The sequence below is a fragment of the Dermacentor silvarum genome, chromosome 1 (genome assembly GCF_013339745.2).
Source record: "Dermacentor silvarum isolate Dsil-2018 chromosome 1, BIME_Dsil_1.4, whole genome shotgun sequence".
NCBI classification, from domain to species: Eukaryota; Metazoa; Arthropoda; class Arachnida; order Ixodida; family Ixodidae; genus Dermacentor; species Dermacentor silvarum.
Window position 1 is genome coordinate 119,722,705 of NC_051154.1, and position 19,654 is coordinate 119,742,358.

General features: G+C 50.5%; 1 protein-coding gene across 5 annotated transcripts in view; it reads right to left on the reverse strand.

The window, feature by feature from the left end:
- Positions 1-19,654, reverse strand: part of LOC119435922 (calcium-transporting ATPase type 2C member 1-like) — a 185,102-nt gene that overhangs the window by 76,579 nt on the left and 88,869 nt on the right. For all 5 annotated transcript variants that reach the window (XR_007465291.1, XR_007465292.1, XM_049660885.1 and 2 more), the window contains exons 15-17: positions 10,486-10,639; positions 10,228-10,398; positions 3,899-4,047 (exon numbers count right to left, since the gene is read on the reverse strand). Coding sequence is in view for 3 of the 5 variants with exons in the window: in XM_049660885.1 (XP_049516842.1) it covers positions 3,899-4,047; positions 10,228-10,398; positions 10,486-10,639 (474 nt within the window). In the remaining 2 variants the exon portion in view is untranslated. The remainder of the gene's footprint in view (positions 1-3,898; positions 4,048-10,227; positions 10,399-10,485; positions 10,640-19,654) is intronic.

The window sequence follows — 19,654 nt, forward strand, 5'->3', positions numbered from 1 at the left end:
CTACTAAAAGCAAGACTAAGGATTGAGAAAAAACTAGGCTCGTCCATGGCGTTGCTGGAAAAAGAAAAGTACCGCTGGTGAGCTGAGCTCATCCTTGGCCATTTTAGCAGAAACGCTTAGAAGAACCCAGCTCGTCCAAGGCAAGGAAGGGGTTAGACAGTCTGGCGCTCAAATTATTTCAGCTGGCACTTAGATTTAAGCAAGCAGGAAAACCTGCCGGGCTTTAGAACATTTATTTATGGTGCTGTAAGCGCTAATAAATATCATTGTTGAGGGCATGGTGCAGTAGAAATCAATTGTTCGTTTTGTTTACAGGAACATACTGTATCACGTGTGTTTGCAGCATTGCTAAATCTCGAACATGGCTGCTCCGAGGTCTGGGTCACCATCTTATTCACAATGGTTGCAAAGTCTTCCAAGAAATGCTGGAAATAAAATGCAGTGGACACCACAAAGGCAAATTCCAAGTTTCATTCTTCTATAATCGGGAAAATCGAGGCCATGCTACTGTTTTCTTGTGATAAGTATCGGCTACCTGTCAGATAAGGCTGCACGTAATTTCCTTACTTAAAACCCATACAAATTGGGAGATGTTAAAATTAGGTAATATGGTACTTTGCTACACTCTGCTAGTGGGTGCTTGGGGTATTTGAGAAAATAATGATGGCTTCAGGAAAAGCGACACTATTTCAGAAAGATTTTAGACAGCACAGAATTTACTTAGACTGTGTAACTGCCTTTTTCAAAGGCTGTTTCCCAGAATCACCTTCAGATTCAGTAATCGGCTGACTGCGGCATCAAAAATCCCTGGTGCTTGCTGATGTTGGCTACAGCTTCCACAATTGCAGCCGCTAGCGAGTTCTCAGTATTGTGTTGCTATTTCTTAGTTTCCCACTTAGTGCTACCCTGATCAGACTTAAATCTTGGGACTAGGCGGACATGTTGCGGGCCATGTGGTCATAAACGTTCACAGCCTGCGACACCAAGGTCGCACAAGCCATGTGAAAAAGTAAATCCCTTATGTAGAACTGCTAGCAACTGCTGTCTTTGTGCACAAAAAGCACTATTGACTCTAGCATCTGGAACTGCTCAGCAATCAATGGCCAATATTAAGTTCCCTAGCTTGTCGCTCATGGTGGCCTGTACCTGAGAGTGGTGCTTTCTCTTAGCCACAGATAGAAAATTACCGTTAAAACTAAGGGGCCTAGAAATCAAAAGATTGTCAGGCTGCTGGAAATCTCCAAGTTGCTACGGTCGGCAGCTAAGGTAGGACTACATGCATTTTCATCTCCTCAGTGCTGCGGAATTCCACAAGGCGGAGGAAGGTTTCTTTGTAGCTTCGTGCTACGTACGGGTGGATGTCAATTTTTCATTTCATTTTTATCTCCTGAATCAGGGTGGAGGCTGCTACCTTAAAGACAATGTGCTAGATAGGGGATAGAGGGGCTGATGAAGGTAAAGCTGAGTACCAAGGCAGACATAATGAAAATGTTAATGCCTATCTGCTAATCCGAAGCTGTGTTCTCAAATACGTCCCACACCTAGTATTTCTCAACAAAATTTGAATATTAAGGTGCTTTTTCTTTCTTAATTTTTTTTCTTTTCTACCTCACATATTGGTACAATAAAGTTCAATGGTCACATTAAAAACTGAATTTCTTCCCTCTCCTAGTTTCCAGCGGTAAATCTAGGTGCACACTATCAAGGTTGGTGTGGGAGGTATGCAGTGTGCCATTCAATTCTAGGCCATGCGTTCAGGGTACAAAGGAATTCAGGAGCTTGACATCCCAAAAACATTAATTGGCATATGTACCTTTGTTAAAAATTAAATTCTGAGGTTTTACATGCCAAAATCACAACATGATTGAGGCACTCCAAAGTGTGGGGGCTCTGGAATAATTTTGACCATCTGGTATTCTTTACTGCGCACCCAAAGCACAGTACACACACAGTAACAAACTCCAAACCGTTAAGCCTATCCTACAAGAATGAAAGTCGTGTTACCACCAAGAACGTTTTATTGAAGTGATTTTATGTCGTCTTCGTATACGAGACACACACTTGACTCACAATTTTTTACTAAGAGGAGAACAAAAAGTAAAAAGTAGAGTGTGAGAAATTCAAGGAACCTCTCACTATGAATCATATTTTAATCACATGTCCGGCGTTTGAGGAAGAAGGACAATTATTTTCATGAACTACACAAAACACTGACACCACTTCATCCACATTTACTATCAGAGCATGCACTAGTACCCATTGATGACATCTTTAGGTATTTGAAGGCCACGGGTCTTGTAAATAAACTGTAAAAGGAGGTCTTTTTCCTTTTATCCATTTCACAAAACATTTGATTAAGCACTACCTTGTGGCTGGCGCATCATGGCTGTAGTTGGTCTTGTGCCAATAAACCCTGCATACCTAATTATCAAACTAACTAACCAACCAACCAACCAACCAACCAACCAACCAACCAACCAACCAACCAACCAACCAACCAACCAACTTTCCTGCATTTCGCCCCCATTGGAACGTGGCCGCAGCGGCCAGGAATCGAACCCGTGAGTACCTTTATTCTGCGGGTATACACAGTAGTAGTGTTACTTTCAGGTGTTAAATGAAAACTACAATGGCTCCATAACATTACAGAGCAAAAACAAGCATCACGCTAAACAAATGTATAGAAGGCAAAGCAAGAGGCATAGCTAATAATTACTGGTATAGAAAAGGTTACCTACAACACTTTCCATAATAAAAATGCTTCTTACAAAGCATCCTTGACAAAGCTGTTGACTGATTTGGTGGTATGAAGCCATAGCAGTTTGGCTACACAGACACTGAAATGCATGTATGCTTACAAGCAAACAGACAACAAATGGGAACAGATGCCACTATCGACTGATTTCGTGCTCAATTGGCTTTGACAGTCCTCTAATAGATTTGTGGTATCTTCAATTATATGAAAGTATCACAAACAGACCAAAAAAATTACACCACCTTCCCGTAGGGGAACCCTGAGTAGTATGCGAAGCAGCCATGGTGTCGACTCAAGTTCACATTAGTTTTCAGATTGGCCTGTCGCCGCTGCCGTTTCGTGGCAGCGGCTCGAGCCCTCTTCTCCGCGGCGCTGTCCACAGCGCTGAAACTGGCGTTGACGCTGGCGCTGTCCGTGGCACTCATCGCGGTGTTGCGGGAGGAGAATGAGAGGACGAAGTGAATGATGATGAGTGGGCGAAGCACCTGGGGATCATTTGGGTAAAACGCCGGAAGCGTTCTCCGGAAGCCGGAAGCTGGCTTCCGGAACTGGAAGCAGAACCGGAAGTGGACGTCGCACGGCGGAGAGAGGGAGGGAGTTACATAGCCCCGAGCATAAGATGCTTCGCATCTAAAAGACAAAAAATCTGCACAGAGCAAGTGGCAAAGTGTGCTATACTAATCATAAACTTACCATGAATCATGAGAGACGGTTACTAGTAAGTGCAATCCTTTGAAGCAGGTTGCAGCAATGCTGAACCAACAGTAATTTAAAAAAATACTAACATCACTGTTTTTGACTGCAATTTCCTCCACATGAAGTACTGATATTATGACAACGCATGTGTACAAAGTGATCTACTGATCACATTCACATGCTTGTGCCCAGTGACACCCACTCAGTGACATTAAATAAGCCAGTCTACTAAAGAATCTGCTCATAATTTGACAAGTTCACCCCTGGCAATGACATAATCATAGTAACTGCATTGCCTTCTTCACAGAGCACTGCCAGCATAAGATGTCCTCTGCATGTAATCTGCATTGCTAGGGGCATAAAACTGTGAACACATGAGAAGAATTCTATTTTGGGATTCTAGGCCAGTTATGGCAACTATATAAGACGTAAAAAGTGGCCACGAACCTTAACAATACGAAGCTTATGCCCTGGTCCTGTCCTGTAAAACACGGACACAGATCCGATGATCCTCTGCAGCTCACTGTCGGTCATTGAATCCAGCTGATCCCCAGAGAGCACAATGTTGCCCACAGCATGGAGACCAAGGCGAGCCGCTGCACAAAAACCATGCTGTCACTCATACATAATAAAGAGTTAGATTAGGGGGCACAAATGGCTTGTGCAGGAGAGATGCTTGCATCATTTACAACATGCAATGCAGCTGCTGCTATTACTTGCACACACAGTCCACTTGCGTCCTTCAATTTACAACTCTCTAACAAATATCATTGGTGGGAAAAAAAGGCATTCACACAGTTCATACAAGGTATACACGACTCAACGTTTAAGGACAATTCAAGGCGGGTGAAGCAAACTTCATTTACACTCTTGTATTAGTGACTATTCTTTGTAGCTACTTCAGAGCAACTGCTTAAACACACACACCAAGAAAAGGCAAATGAGACAAGCACTACACTTAAACAGAATTTATTCACATTTAAAGCCAATGGATAATTTGGACTCAGCAGGGCTTGCCTAAAAGATTAACTAAACTGGAGCCTGTAGAAAGGTGCAAGTATTCAACAAAAAAAGAAATGTCCTTAGTTCATGTTTGCTCAGAAAAGCTTGTTGATGTCGAAAAGGTAGCCGAAAAGCTGGGTTCAGCGCTGCATAGCCCCTGCTACCTATCAGCTTAGCTATATCTTGCAGCCACTTACTGTAACCAATGAGTGTGCACAAGAGCCACAGGAAACGACGGTCAAACACAGCAAGCGGGAGTTGAACGTGCGTCGCATAAAAGCACACATGGGTGCATTTTTGCTTTTTTTGGAAGTGGATAACTTGGCACGGATAACCTTGGCTGCGCATGTGGAACATCCTTTCTGCCGCAGGCATCACGAGTATGTGACGCCTGCAGCAGAAAGGATGTTCCACATCCGCCGCCAAGGTTCGTGAGTGGTGGTGCTGGCTAACACTCCCAGGATTAGTTCTAGTAGCAAAACATAAATACCCCAGAAAGTGGATGGGAAAACGGCGCCGCGATAGCTCAATGGTAAGAGCATCGCATGCGTAATGCGAAGACATGGGATCGTTCCCCACCTGCGGCCAGTTCTTTTTTTTCATCCATTTTAATTTCCATTAATTTATCATTTCTTTAATTCAATTAGTAAGTACAAGTAATTTCCCCTATCTATCTGTTTGCTGGCTTTCTATGATATGATGAAGAAAAATCGGGCTCCTCGGTTCCCTTTCTTATCAGTCAATCTTGATTCTGGCAATTTATATCTTTTTTTATAACATATATCTCATCAATAAAACTTGTATGCGTGAAAAGTGCACTCATTCTGCTTTTTGTTTATTTATTACATAAAATATTGAGTGTAGTAGTTCCTTCAGAAAAACATATGTGTCATAACCTACAAAAAACATCTATTTTCCACACGGTAGGAAAGGGTTAAAGGGCCCCTCACCAGGCTTGGCCATTTTAAACAGACAAGCACAGTGTATACAATGTGTGCTGACAATTGCACCTGAAAAGTATTACACCATTGCCCACCACAAAAACAGCTGAAATTTCAAACCAAATGCCATGCGCCCTTCTTAAGGGAGCCACGCTACCAGTCAAGAAGTCAAGGTCAGGCGCACAAGTGTGCCTACGTAATTCACATTGCTGAAACGTAACTGACCGCAACAAGCAACTTCAAGAATTATTCAAGGCTACAGTAGTTATTTGTTTAATCTGTAGCTTCACTAGACAATTTAAAGTTTAGAGAAGTAAAAACACCTACAAAATAAATGTCAGCGATTCTTTGTTTTACTCCATGCCGTAGCAAGAGGGACGTACTTCCGTTTCACCTGCTTGTTCCCATGTAGTGCAGTCACGCGGGCAGAAAACAAAACTATCTGCAATTTTCTACCGAGTTCCAGCGCGCAATCGTCTTCTTTGATTCGCTTCTGTCTGCGTCAGTGCTTGTGTGGCACTGACTTATACCGCTACTCAGGTGTTTTCGTGCACAGCACGCAAAATCGTGCGTCGCGCAAAACGAGACAAATGCACAGCTCGCATGCAAGACTCGTCGGAAGTGCCCGTGCAGCAAAAATGCAAAAGAGAGAAAAATAAAGGTGGGGCTCGTGACCTATGCGTTATGTGATGGTCCGGCTCCAGTATGGGAGAACGCAGGGAAGGAATTTCGATTTTGGAGGCTAGATGGGGGCAAGTAGAGAGAGTGTCTATGTTGGTGGTGCCTTCTGAAATAATAGGTTTGCTGCACTTCCAATATTTCTACCTCTGCTATTAACGAACCAATATGAAAAATTCTTGTGGTAGAACGGTCCCTAGAGTCACGATAACAACTCCCAGTGTATAACGAAAATTTTTTATGTGGCCTGGTGAGGGGCCCTTTAAGTGCATCCTCATCTGTCTGTTCCTGCGAGTTGTTTGCACCCACAGACTAAACCTCAAGGTATCCTTGCTCTGCCATCTATGCTACTGCTTCATTCCCACTCAGTAGTCAACATCACTACAGACGACATAGCTCCTGTCCTGGTGTGACTTGTCCATAGGTCATTTTCAGATGCCTCCAGAATTCACACAGAGCATCGCGCCTGCTTCTTTTTAATTCATCCGCAATGCCGTGTTAATCATCCGGATTATCCTAAGAATCAGGTTAGCCACTGCCCTTTTCCTGTCCATGCAGTCTACCCATCTGCTACTTGGGAGCTGTTACAACTGTTTTTCTTTCATTGCCTCACGATGGTCACACAATGCCACTTTTCTCATTATGAATGTCGACTGAATCTCTCTATCCCACAATCTCTTGTGTTAATATTTTTGTTGACTACCCCGTGCTATGTCCTGTTATATAGACTGCAGCTCACACTCTATCAGGCACTCAATAGCTCCTCTCTTGCTGTTTCCAGGTAATCTGCTTTCTGGACAGTATCACGGTTCAAAAGGTATCGTTTTGCATATGCCGTCCTGCATATCCCGTCAAGCACCGAATTTCCAGTAGGATCTGGTTATGATCGCTGCCTAAACTATGGTTGCCCTGTTTCTCAATGGTCATTTGAGCCAGACAGTCATACACACTCTTCAACCGTGATAGCAAATTCTGTACTCAACTTCCAGCTACCTGAGGACCACATAATTATTCCCACACACTTCTGCTATAAGTCTCCAATAACTAAATTAAATATATCCACAATTTTCAGCAGATATATATCATTGTCATCAGTTTAGCCATCTATGGAGTCTGAAGCCTGTTCTACATGACAGCAATTGTGGTACAAATGCGGCGAGCAGCCGGTGCGGGAACCCCAAAACCTGTTTTTCGAGTGTTGTGCACCACTGTGATCCCATAAACATTTGGAAAAATTTGCTAGCAGTGACAGCGTCTTACCAATGGAGGAGCATCAGCGAGCAATGAAGTGAGGAGCACATGACATGGGCGCTACCGAGGCAATGAAAACTTATACGTGCAAGCTGGCGACGATTTTCTAGCAGACGGCAACCAGTGTGGTGCAAAATTGTGTGAATGTGGTATTGGTTTTTCTTCTCATTGCTTTTTTTTGGATGGTGACGCCCATATGGGTCCTGATAGAGCAGACAAAACTGCATTGCATGCTTTTCATTTGCAGTGCTTGCAAACTGTGGGCATGCATGCTCGCGGTTTAGCTTTGTGCTTCTTCAGCCAAAGGTCACTCCAGTTCTACTAGAATAAAGAGGCCGCTGGACCCTTCTGCTCACATGCCTTGAGGGGAACAGGGGACAAGAGATTGGTTAAAAGCCAGCAATGCTTGGTCACCAGGCTGTTTCTATCTGTGTGACCTAGATGGCACACAGACGCCTGGCAGCATTTGAGAACAAGAGCAACTGACAGACCCTTTTCATGCCAAGGAATTGAAACCAAAGTGAATGTGAATCAGCACAGTCTAATTTTACCACAAGAAAGAGGAAAACTAACAACGTTCTTTGAGAATCATGAAATCCGCATCTCAATTTATCTGGAACATGCACAAGTAGAGGCCCAGCGCTGCCTTCAGTGACCGAGGAAACCAACTGCTCACGAAGCTTTCTGTAAGCGTCATGTATTGCAGTGGCGGGTGTCACACTAAAACGGTGCTTGTAAAACGATGCAGCGTCCCCACATCACGGTGCTGCTCAGTTGCCACGACTGCTGCCGCTCAGTCACTTGCATTTAAAACGGGCTTCAGTCTGCATTGAAATCACGGATAAATGGGATCTCTCAACGTGAAGTTTTTTAACATGCTCCTGAAGGCGCCCCAGAGGTCTTTGTTGAGTTCCTTTGCTGTCCATCCAGTTCTTGTGTATTCTGTGGCGACTGCTTTCTTTCACCCAGCCAGTGTCTCTGCCACCCATAGGTCTTCTTTGGACATATGAATCACTTTCTTCCAGTCCTTGTCTGGGGGAAAGAGTGCCCTGACTACCATAAAACTGTGGGTAATGGCAACAGGGCTGTTTGCAAATTTCGATTTACAACCATCCAGAAAGATGTGATGTTGCTGCTGGCGGTGGTAATAGTGGTGTGCGTAATGATTCATGGCCTCGTAAGTTCCTATAGTATGTGATATTCCGTATCACAAATTCTTTATTTTTATGTGAAACTAACACAGAAAAATAACATTTTGCTCATTATTTTGAAATATTCGATGCATTGAAATTGGTAGTGCTAAAATATTTTTACAATAAAGCCATAGGTTTCAGCAGGCGACTTCATTAACCTCTTTTCAAGTGCCAATTAATTATGTGCATAGAAAATTCAATTGCACACATTTCTCACATATTCAGAATTATTAAATGCATGCAGATGCAGAACGGATTAAGAATTTTTAATTATTCACTGAGTTTTGTCAAATTTCCATAATGTAGACTCCATCAAAAACTCTTAACAGGAACGCATGACATGAGAACATAAAACTAATTTATTGCTCGCATACTAGGAAAGTGCCTACTCAGCCGCTTGAAAAATATGCCTGATGTAAAACATTTTGAAAAAACAATGAGAGAAGTGAACCCACTATGCAACGACTTACTAATACAAAGCATAAACACACAGCTGTCTACTTTCCAACTTGTTTTAAACACTTTACACATATTACTCAAAACTTGCAGCACATGTCCAATAACAAGTGTTTCTGGATGTATGTGACACATTTTAAACACCAGTATTTTTTAATCAGTGCTTTGAATTTGATGCAATATCTTGGCATGTACAATTGTGCAAACAGCACCTGAAGGGGTTAAGCGGAAAAAAACCTTTAATAATATAAGTTCATAGTAATGAGATTTCACTGTATCAATCACACAATTTTTACGCCTGAAACGTTGACCCTAAAATGACGGCACATATAAATATTTGGAAAAAATTTTTCTTTTCTATCTAAATCTGCAAAACACATTCGAGAATAATAATCAATGAAAAGAAAAAATATTTTTCACAACCTTTGTCAGCAACAAGGGGGAAACCCAAGGCAGAAAACTGGAAAAAGCTTCATCCCAGCCACTTAATGCTTTGTTTCGAATTCGTACAGACAGCTTTCGCCATATCTGAACCACAGATGTACATTTCATTTGCTTTGTCACGTGTGTGACACCAATGCAGCAGGAGATCTTGCATCTGTCTGTTTCCTCTGACCGTGCTTTCAAAAGAAAGCCAGTCGTCATTTCTCGTCATGTGTTCCTGCTCTGAAGCAACAAATGAAGCTGCCTGTCATTCAGTTTTAGCCGAAGACATGTAGCCAGCAACTTTGCACTCAATAGCAGAACATGGCAAGAAAAAAATTTTTTTTTTCTGGTATGTTGCCTAAGTCAATAAAGGCAAAATTCATTTCAGATTCACATAAACACACGTGTAAATGAGCAGGCAATTCCGGTTTGTTTGATGTGGCATCACCATTTCCTGAAGATGAATTGACTAGTCCAAAGATGGGTATTTTTTAGCTGCAGGGCTGTTAGCTTCAGAGTCCATGCACAACTAATATACATTACTATGGTGTCTGTGGCCATAGTGATATGCCCACATATTTTAGAATGAGTGATGCACACAGTACTACATAGAAAACTTTTGTGAGAGCCTCTAAGAGCAACAGCATGCTAACTGTGAATATTTTTTCAGCTCTCTGCTGGGACAGCACTGGAATGCAACAAAATTGTAGGATACCAATACACTGAAATCAATATTTCTGTCGGTTCAACAGATTACTTTGCATGCTAATAAAAGTGTTTACTTTTGTGTTTTAAACTGTTTTGAACAGAGCACTAAGTGGGCACCCACCAACAGTGCAGGCAGTTTCTTCAGAGTCGCCAGTAAGCATCTTGACATTGACACCACTGCTATGGAGTGTCTCAATGGAGTCCCTCACTCCTGGCCTGGGAGGGTCCATAATGCCCACTAGACCCAGAAACTTGAGTTGGTTCAGGTTTGTGCCACTTGCCAGAGAGAGAACTGCAATGTTAAACAAGGACAGCTAAAGCATCGGAAACAACACTGACACATGGTTCAATGCCATGGTACTGATCACATGCAACTTGCCTCTGAGACCCTTGCGACCCATAAACTGAGCCTCCTTGATATACTGAGCTGTGCGTTCAGTTGTAATTGGCAATGGCATGCCATGGTGACTGTAGTGGGTGCAATGGGCCAAAATTTTTTCCAGTGCCCCCTTCACAAAGTACTGCTCCTGTTCCTGCAACGAAAGAAGTAGAACACTGATCAGATTACTTTGCGGCATGTGAAAATAGAAAGAGCAGACATTAAATAAATCTAGGAAAAACTACCACATATACATTCAAACCATGATCACCCGATTCAATGAGCTTAGCAAAATGAGTTCAGCAAAAATCTGCAAAATGGGGCATGATCGGAGATCTTTGTTAGTTTTTGAGTTCTGTTCAGTTGCTGCAACATCACAAAGTGGCAGTATGCAAAATTTGTGATAACGGGAGGGAGAGAGCAGCCAATTGGCAAGAGGTGCACTCCCCGGACCACAAACGTCACGGGAGCTCATCGTTTTTGGTGACGTCAAAATGACGACACGCTCTTGTCAATCATTTTGATTACAAACATGTCATCTGCTAGGAGCAGAATGCAACGAGAGATGTGAAGTTTGAGCTGTCATTCACTCGCTACATGACGGCTTCGCATGGCACGTCTGATGGCACGTCTCTAGCCATAGCCGCACGGGTGCAGCTACAGAATTGTTGACCGCTTGCCGATTGGCTGCCCTCTCCCTCCTGTTCTCGCAAATTTTGCATACTGCCACTTTGTGACGTTGCAGCCAGTGAACAGAACGCGTTTCGAACAAAGATCTCCGATCGCACACATGGAGTTCGATACACGAAAGAGAAAGCTGGTAATTGGGTTCCTCAACGAACCTCAACCCATATGGCTTTCCTTGGCAAGATTGTGATACTTTTAGGTGGATGCCAACTTTCTTTTTTACGATGACCCAATTCTAAACAACCAACTTTGCAATTATGATATCACAAAGATCAGCAAGGAAAAAAAAAAAAGAAAGTAAGTTAGCGAGCTGCTATCAATGCAAAGAGAAGGTGCACACATGTGTATGCACAAACGCACAGAAACACAAGGAATTAATTAACTATTTGAGGGTCAAAGACGTAAATACACAGTGCCATGAAGTAGCAAATGGTCGACAAATGGTCGGCAAATGGTCGAGAGAGCCTGAGAGCCTCTCTCGCAGCGAGGAAGCGCTCAGCGGACGAGAGCTCGGGTGGAGAGGGTGCCCGGGGGCCGCCGCGCGGGAGGCCAATCAGGGCGCGTCCCGGTGACGTGTCTCGCGGGGCAAGTCCAATCCCGGGGGGGAGAAGCACGGTTTGCGCGGGAAAGTAAGTCCGGCGCGCTCGCCATGTCCGCCATGTTGCCGTTACGGCGGCGGTTCCCGGGGATCGAGCTAAGCGCCACGCGCGAGCTGGGGGACGAGGCGCGGGAAGGCACCTCGATCCCCACATTCCCCCCTCCTAAAGACCGAGGCCAGCCTCCAAAGTGGCTGACCGAGGCCAAGTGGCAAGGTTGACTCAGCCAAAGAGGGCTAAGCCAACGGGGCAAAGTCCAAGAGGGTGTCGTCGTCTTCCTCAGGACCAGAACAGGGAGAAGGGGCCACAGCAGTCCAAAAAGGTGAAGACGTCGCTTCTCTTGACACAAAGCCAGGGGTTTGCCTTGGCCACCAAAGTTCCGCACACTGGAAGGACCCCCTGCCAGGTGGAAGAATCAGCAGCCCAGGCAGGACGGGGCAGGGCAGCACCATGAACGCCAGCAACACTCGAGGTCCGCGGGACTGGAGCAGCCAGGAACGCGCGAGGCGTGGCTGCCGTTTTGGCGCAGCAGCCACCACAGAAGTCACTGGGCTCCCCGGATTGCACGCTAGCAGGAACAGCAGGCCGGGATGACCGGCAGCCAGGTCAGCAGCAGAAGCCGGAGTGACCCTCCTCGGCCAGGGGTCAGCGCCTGATTGGGGGCCAGCCACAATTAGCGGCAGCCTAGGCAGCCGGAGGCAAGGCTGGCACGGGTTCGTGGGCCCCCAGAGGCAGGAGTCAGTCATGGTGGAAGGACCAGGAGCAGCAGGCCTTGAGGTCGGCAACAGGCTGACATGGTAGGGCCAGGGACAGCCGGCTGCGTGGTCAGCAATACTGGTGGCACAGTGGAGCCAGGCGCAGGGAGCAGACTGGACGACGCAAGGTGAAGGACAGGAACGCCCCCCGGCATAGCCGGCGTGCCAAGGAAGTTGCCCGCCTGGCTGACAGCCCAAAAAGGGGCGTTTGCCAGGCTGAGGCTTGGGCAACACATAAGAGGGTATATTAGGCCACATGGGCCTGTCACCGCTTCGATGTGCGCCCTTGCACCGTAGCTACATTTCTCCATTCACCGGCATGGTAGGGAATGAAGTCCAGCTACCTGCTAGTGGGAGAAAGCTATCAGAAGGCGGGTGAGCACGAGAGGGTATATTAGGCCAAAAGGGCCTGTCACCACTTCAACGTGCGCCTTCGCACCGTAGCTGTGTCTCTCCGTTCATCGGCGTGGTAGGGAATAAAGTCCGGCTACCAGCTGGTGGGAGAAAACCTGCCTAGGTGCGTTTCCGTAGATTGTACCGGTGGCGTGGCCTGGGGTTCGTTGACCGCCTCCCCCTCTCCCCAGTCGTTGCTACGGGCAACGAAAGGTTTGAGGTCCGAGACGTGAACTGGACCGCCGACTGGTCTCCCTTGGGAGTCAGCTAGCTTGTATACCAGAGGGGACATTTTGGTCTCCACTCGGTACGAGCCCAACCATTTGGCCGACAGGGAGGCAGAGATGCCTTTGGCGGCGTCACTCAAGACATGGTTGCGTCTGAGGACGAGATCGCCGACACCATAGTGCACGTCCCTATGTGACCGGTCGTACTGGGCTTTTTGTCCAGCTCGCGCTTTTGCCAGGTTGGAACGCGCCAGGTCAACCTGGCAAAAGCGCGAGGTTGGAACGCGTCCAGGTTGGAACGCGTCCATCCTTGAGCGCAGTTCCGCCGCGTAGCCGGAAAGGCCGGCTTTCGTGGCGCACGCCCCGCTGCCGGTCCGCAGAACGCGGTCCATGGGGTTTGGCAGCTCTCTCCCGAAGTTGAGGGAAGCGGGCGTGTACCCAGTCGAACGGTTCACCGTGGACCGCAAGGAGAAGCCTATCTCGTTAAGACAGACATCCCAATCCCTATGTTGCTGGGCAAAGGCCGCGAGCAAGGGCTTGAGGTTCCGGTTAATCCGTTCTGTCGGGTTGGCCTGTGGGTGATACGTGGTTGTCTTGCGATGCTTAATGCCAAAGGCAGCACACGCATTCACGAACATCTTGGCCGTGAAGTAGGACGCGTTGTCCGTTATCAGCTCCGCCGGAAAGCCAAAGCGGGTAAACACCTCGGTCAACTTGTCCCAAATTGCGCGTGCCGTTAACTTCCGAAGGGGAAAAAGTTCAACCCATTTCGTGAAGTGATCTGTGACAGCCAGGAGAAAAACGTAGCCTCGCCGGCTTCTGGGAAAGGGTCCCATAATGTCAAAGGCCGCGACTTGCCAGGGTAGCTGGCTGTCGATTGGCTGCATGAGCCCGGGGGGTTTGCCCGCGCGAGGCTTCACACATTGGCACACGCGGCATGAGCGGGCGTAGTGAAGAGCGTCACGCTTCATGCCTGGCCAGGTAGCGGAGCGGCACAACTTTTGGAAAGTCTTAAGGCCACTCGCATGTCCGGCCACCCGCGAGTCGTGGAAATAGCTCAGGGTGGCTTTCCTTAGACTGCGGGGTATCACCACCTTGAAAGACTCCTGAGGAGCCTCTTCAGATGGGATGTAGCGCAGGATAACTCCATCGGCGTCAAGCAGATACGTATCCAACGTGCCCGCAGCAATACCAGCTGCATCGCACTCGGCGCCAACAGCAATACCAGCTGTCCGGGTGCGCCCGACGGCATAGCCGCCCCGCTCCTCTTGGGAGCTCGGCTCTGTGAGCCCGTCGACAATTCGTCGACAAAATGGATCGCTCTGCTGTGCCTTTAGTAACTCCTGCCTGCTGAAGACGATACCCGATGAGGTAACGGGATCCACCAGGTAAACGTCCTCTCCCGGGGCTGGCAATCCGAGGATCACTTCGCCGTCGGGGGTCGCGCCTTTCGAGCCATTGGAGACTGAGGCTCCGGCTTCTACTTGGTGCGAATGCTCATGGGAGTGGCGGACCAAAGGATCAGACGCCGAAACGGGGGCTCGCGACAAAGCGTCTGCCACCACGTTTGAACTCCCTTTCCGGTAGCGCACAACAAAGTTGTACCGCTGCAGTGTCAACGCCCAGCGCGCGAGGCGGCCCGAAGGCTCGCGCAAGCGCTTAAGCCAGGTGAGCGCCACGTGGTCCGTTTCCACCACAAATGGCACTCCGTCGACGTAGCAGTCAAACTTCAGGAGAGCAAAAACTATAGCGAGACATTCCCGTTCAGTCACGCTGTAGTTGCGCTCGGCGGCGTTCAGTGACCGGCTTGCAAAGGCGACTGGTCGAAGAACGCCGTCGTGCTCATGAAGCAGCACAGCCCCAAGGCCCAGGTCGCTCGCGTCAGCTTGGACAACGAACTCCCTGTTGAGGTCGGGCAACTTCAGTTCGGCTGTGGCCACTAGAGCTCGGGATAGTGCATGAAAGGCACCCTCTTGCTCAGGCCCCCAGCTCCATCGTGCCGACTTTTTCAACAGTGCGGTCAAGGGCGCTTGAAGAGCGGCGCAATTCGGGAGGAACTGTCTGTAGTAGTTCACCATACCCAAAAAGCGCCTAAGGCCCTGAATGTTCACCGGCGTCGGGTATTCGAGGATAGCTCGGACCTTCTCTTCGCACGGCAGAACACGACCTCTGTCAATGGTAAAGCCCAATAGGGAAATGCGGGTCTCCGCTATTTGGGCTTTCTTCGGGTTTAGTGTCAACCCGGCGGCACGTAACCTCTCGAGGACGTCCTCCAGGTGGTGGAGGTGCTCCTCGAACGTTCGAGAGAAGATGACAATGTCATCGAGGTACGCCAGCGCATAGCGCCACTTAGCATCCCCGAGGATGTGGTCAATCAATCTCTGGAACGTAGCTGCGGCTCCAGAGCAGCCAAATGGCATACGGGTGAACTGGTAAAGGCCTCGGTGAGAGGTGAACGCAGTTTTTTCCGCATCAGCCGGCTCCATCTGAACCTGCAGCTGGCCGCGGCTAGCATCCAGGGTGGTGAAGTAGCACGCATCGCCTAGATTAGCCACGATTGAGTCCACGTTAGGCATAGGATAAGCATCCTTCCTCGTGACCTCGTTCAGCCGGCGGTAGTCCACACAAAGCCGAAAAGAGCCGTCTCTTTTAGGGACCATTACCACCGGAGAACCCCAGGGACTGTTTGAGCGCTGGACAATACCGGTCTCAATAAGCTCATCCAATGCCTGGTCAATTGCCTTCCTCTTGGCCACACTAACGGGGCGAGGATTGCATTTCCACGGTAGTGCGTCGCCTGTGTCGATCCGATGTCGCACAAGGGAGGTGCAACCCGGTCGTTCAGTGAACATCGCGCTGAAACGAGTCAGCAGCGACGACAGGCGTGCCTTCTCGTGCACCGACAAGCTGTCAGACAAAGGCGGCAGCGAGCAGTCCGAGCTGCGGCTTAACGGGGTGGTCGCCGGGGTAGCCGGAACCTTGACCGCCGTAGCAGCGCAACGCTCGTGAGAAAGGGGATCGCACCGACCGTTTTCCGCCGTGCCGGCCAAGGGGCCCATTTCGGCGGTGGAGTGAGGGACACGAGCCAAGGGGGCCGCGCTAGGTCTCCTCTCATCCTTCACTCGCGCGGCATCCGGCGCCTGAGGGGCCGCCGTGGCCAGCGGGAGTGTAGCGAAGGGTTGCAGGGGGCCGGAAGGGCCAGCCCTGTAGCCTCCGCTTGCGACGTCAATCACGATACCCGTGCGGGCGAGGAAGTCGCGACCAAGAATCACGGGCACGGAAAGACCCAGGAGATGCACAAAGCGCTGACGGCGCACGCGATTCTCCCAGCGCACAACCAACCGCACCGAGCCGCACGAGGTAGCCGTGCCGCTCGCGAGGTGGAAGGCAGTGTCGCAGGCTCTAATGCGGACAGAACGCCGGCGCAAATGAGCCATAACCTCTTCGCCGAACAGCGAGACCGAGGCCCCGCTATCCAGCAACGCCACAAACTGTCGGCCAGCGATCGTAAGGGCGATGAAAGGCGCCGGCGTGGCGGACGAGTCAGTGCCAGCGCGACACGCCATTGGAGCCAGAGGTTGCGTTTCACCACCATGCGCCCCTACTGTCGCCGCCGGAGATGGGGAGCTCACCGGCGGCCGACGCCGTTTCCCGACGGGCGAGGAGGCTCTTGCGTCGGGCGGCGCACAGTGCATGTTCGGGCAATATGGCCGCGTTCATGACAACGGTAGCAGACAACGCCTCGGTCCGATTGAGGCGGCCTGGGCGCGTCTCGGGCGCTGGGTGGTTTTCCTTCGCTAGCCAAAGGGGCACCGCGATCGGATTTCCCCTCGTGCACAGGGGCACGGGGTTCCCGCTCTCGTTGGCCGTGCGGGGCAGAACAGCGCGCCCGGGCGTACGAGTACGGGTCGAGAGCGCGGTCAGAAAGGTCGCGCGCTTCTCGGTACTCTCTCGTGGCCTCGTATTTCGGGGGATTACGGGGTGTCGCGTCACCACCAGCCCACGCACAACGAGGTTCGAGAGAGGCGGACGGCGGTGGCGGCGGGCAGTAGGCTCTCGCTGCCAGTATGTCGCCCTGAATCCGCTTCGCATCGGAGGCCAACTCGTTTAGGTCACGATAACGGGCACTCCGCATGTAAGCAGCGAAGGTTGGGTGGGCTCGACGAATAGCCCGCTCTACCTTCTCGGCGTCAGATGCCAAAGGGTCGGCAAGAAGATAAAGCTCCTGCATAGCTCTGACATACTCGAGCAGAGATTCGTCGGGGTGTTGAGTCCGAAGCTCTAGCTCGCGACGCATGCGGCGCTCATAGTCAGGAGGGAGGAATTCGCTACGGAAAAGCGTCCTAAACTCCTCCATCGAATGAGCTTGGTGGCCGACAAGTCGGTACCACCGCGCCGCGTGGGCTGTTAGCGAGACGGGCAATACAGTGCCTAGCATCGCGCAGTCGTCCAGCCGCATTGCCTGTTGATAGCGGTGCAGTGCCTCGAGGTACTCCGTAGCACTCACGCGGTCCGAATAACCGCCGTAGTCAGGGAGAGGTACCCGTAGGCTGCTCGGCACGCCTGGCTGAGGGGACTGGAGGTCTCCCTTTAGAGCACTAGGCTGCGAGCGCGCCGCTTCCATCAGGACTTGGAGAAGCTGAGCTGCTGCGGTGTGCAGCGGCGTTTGCTCCGTGCCAGGCGCAGCGGTCTGAGAAGGGCCAACCTGCGCCTGTTCTCCAACATGCACACTCGACCCTAAGGGGCCAGTAAACGGCATGGAGGAGAGCTGGGTTGCCGCTCCGACAGGTGCATGAGGCTTCACGCGACCGGCGAACTGATCGACGGCGGAACGGGGTGGTTCGCGCGCGTCGAAAATGTCGCTCGGCTGTGCATGAGGCAAGCGGTAGTCGGAAAGCGCGGCGACTTTGTCGGCTGAGCGGGGTGGCTCGCGCTCGACATTGCTTCCCAGCTGCGCTCGGGACAAGGAGAGGCCAGCGAGCGGTTTTGTACCAACATCTAAGCGGGGTGGCTCCGATGCGGCACTTTGGGCACTAAACTGCGCTCGGGACAATGCGAGGCCAGCGAGCGAGGTTGTGCCAGCACCTAAGCAGTGAGGCTCCGGTGCGACACCAGCCTGTGCTCGGGGCAGGGAAAGGCCCGCGGACGCACCGGCAGAGCGGTGTGGTTCCGACGCAGTACATGACGCCGTGAACAACGCTCGGGACAGAGGGAGGCCGGCGAGCGTATTCGTGCCGGCATCTAAGCGGGGTGGCTCCGATGCGCCACACGGGGTACTCTGCTGCGCTCGGGACAAATAGGGGCCAGCGAGCGGAAACAGCACGTCGGAGGGGCTAGTAGGCACCTACTCCGCGCACGTCTCAAACAGCTGAGGAAACCCGAAACTGGCATGGCTAGGACTATCGTACGCATCCGAGCGGTCGTCACCAAAGGGTTGTCCAAAGAAGGGATCGCCCCCGGTGGCCGAAAGCAGAGGGTCGCCGAGGCGAACGTACCTCCTGCTGTCGGTGTCGTCCGCGTTGAAGGACATAAGTCCGTAGCCAGGGGGTCTAGCAGGAACGAGGGCCGTGAAGGGGCCTGCTCTGATGCCATGCCGAAACCACGTTGGGTGCCAGTTATGTGGAGATGGGTTTGCACAAGGCTCGTACAAGGCACAACGTACCTCCTGCTGTCGGTGTCGTCCGCGTTGAAGGACATAAGTCCGTAGCCAGGGGGTCTAGCAGGAACGAGGGCCGTGAAGGGGCCTGCTCTGATGCCATGCCGAAACCACGTTGGGTGCCAGTTATGTGGAGATGGGTTTGCACAAGGCTTACCCTACGAGCGACGGTCAGGAAAGGGCACGACGCTCCTCCACTCCGCAACGCACAAAGGCGCTACGGCAGGGTTCGTCGACTCTCCGACACGGCGCAGAGAAGGCTCCGGAGTCAGATCGCCAACAAACACGGGTTTATTCACCCAAGGTACAGCTCAGTGCTACAGTCACGGCGCTTACGGGCCAAGGCTCGCCGCAAGACCGATCGAGTACGCGCGCCCGCTGCGCTAGGGCTAACCGGGTAGCGGTCCGCCAAGCGCGATAACGAGGAGTCGCGAGAACAAAGGTCTCATGTAACCACCTCGTTGCGAGCCTGAGAGCCTCTCTCGCGGCGAGGAAGCGCTCAGCGGACGAGAGCTTGGGTGGAGAGGGTGCCCGGGGGCCGCCGCGCGGGAGGCCAATCAGGGCGCGTCCCGGTGACGTGTCTCGCGGGGCAAGTCCAATCCCGGGGGGGAGAAGCACGGTTTGCGCGGGAAAGTAAGTCCGGCGCGCTCGCCATGTCCGCCATGTTGCCGTTACGGCGGCGGTTCCCGGGGATCGAGCTAAGCGCCACGCGCGAGCTGGGAGACGAGGCGCGGGAAGGCACCTCGATCCCCACAGGCCCGACGTACCGCGACATCAACTTTTCAGAGAGACCGACACGACGAGATGGGTGCCAGAGAAGGACGAGAGAGCCCGGTGCAAAATCATTACCCCCGG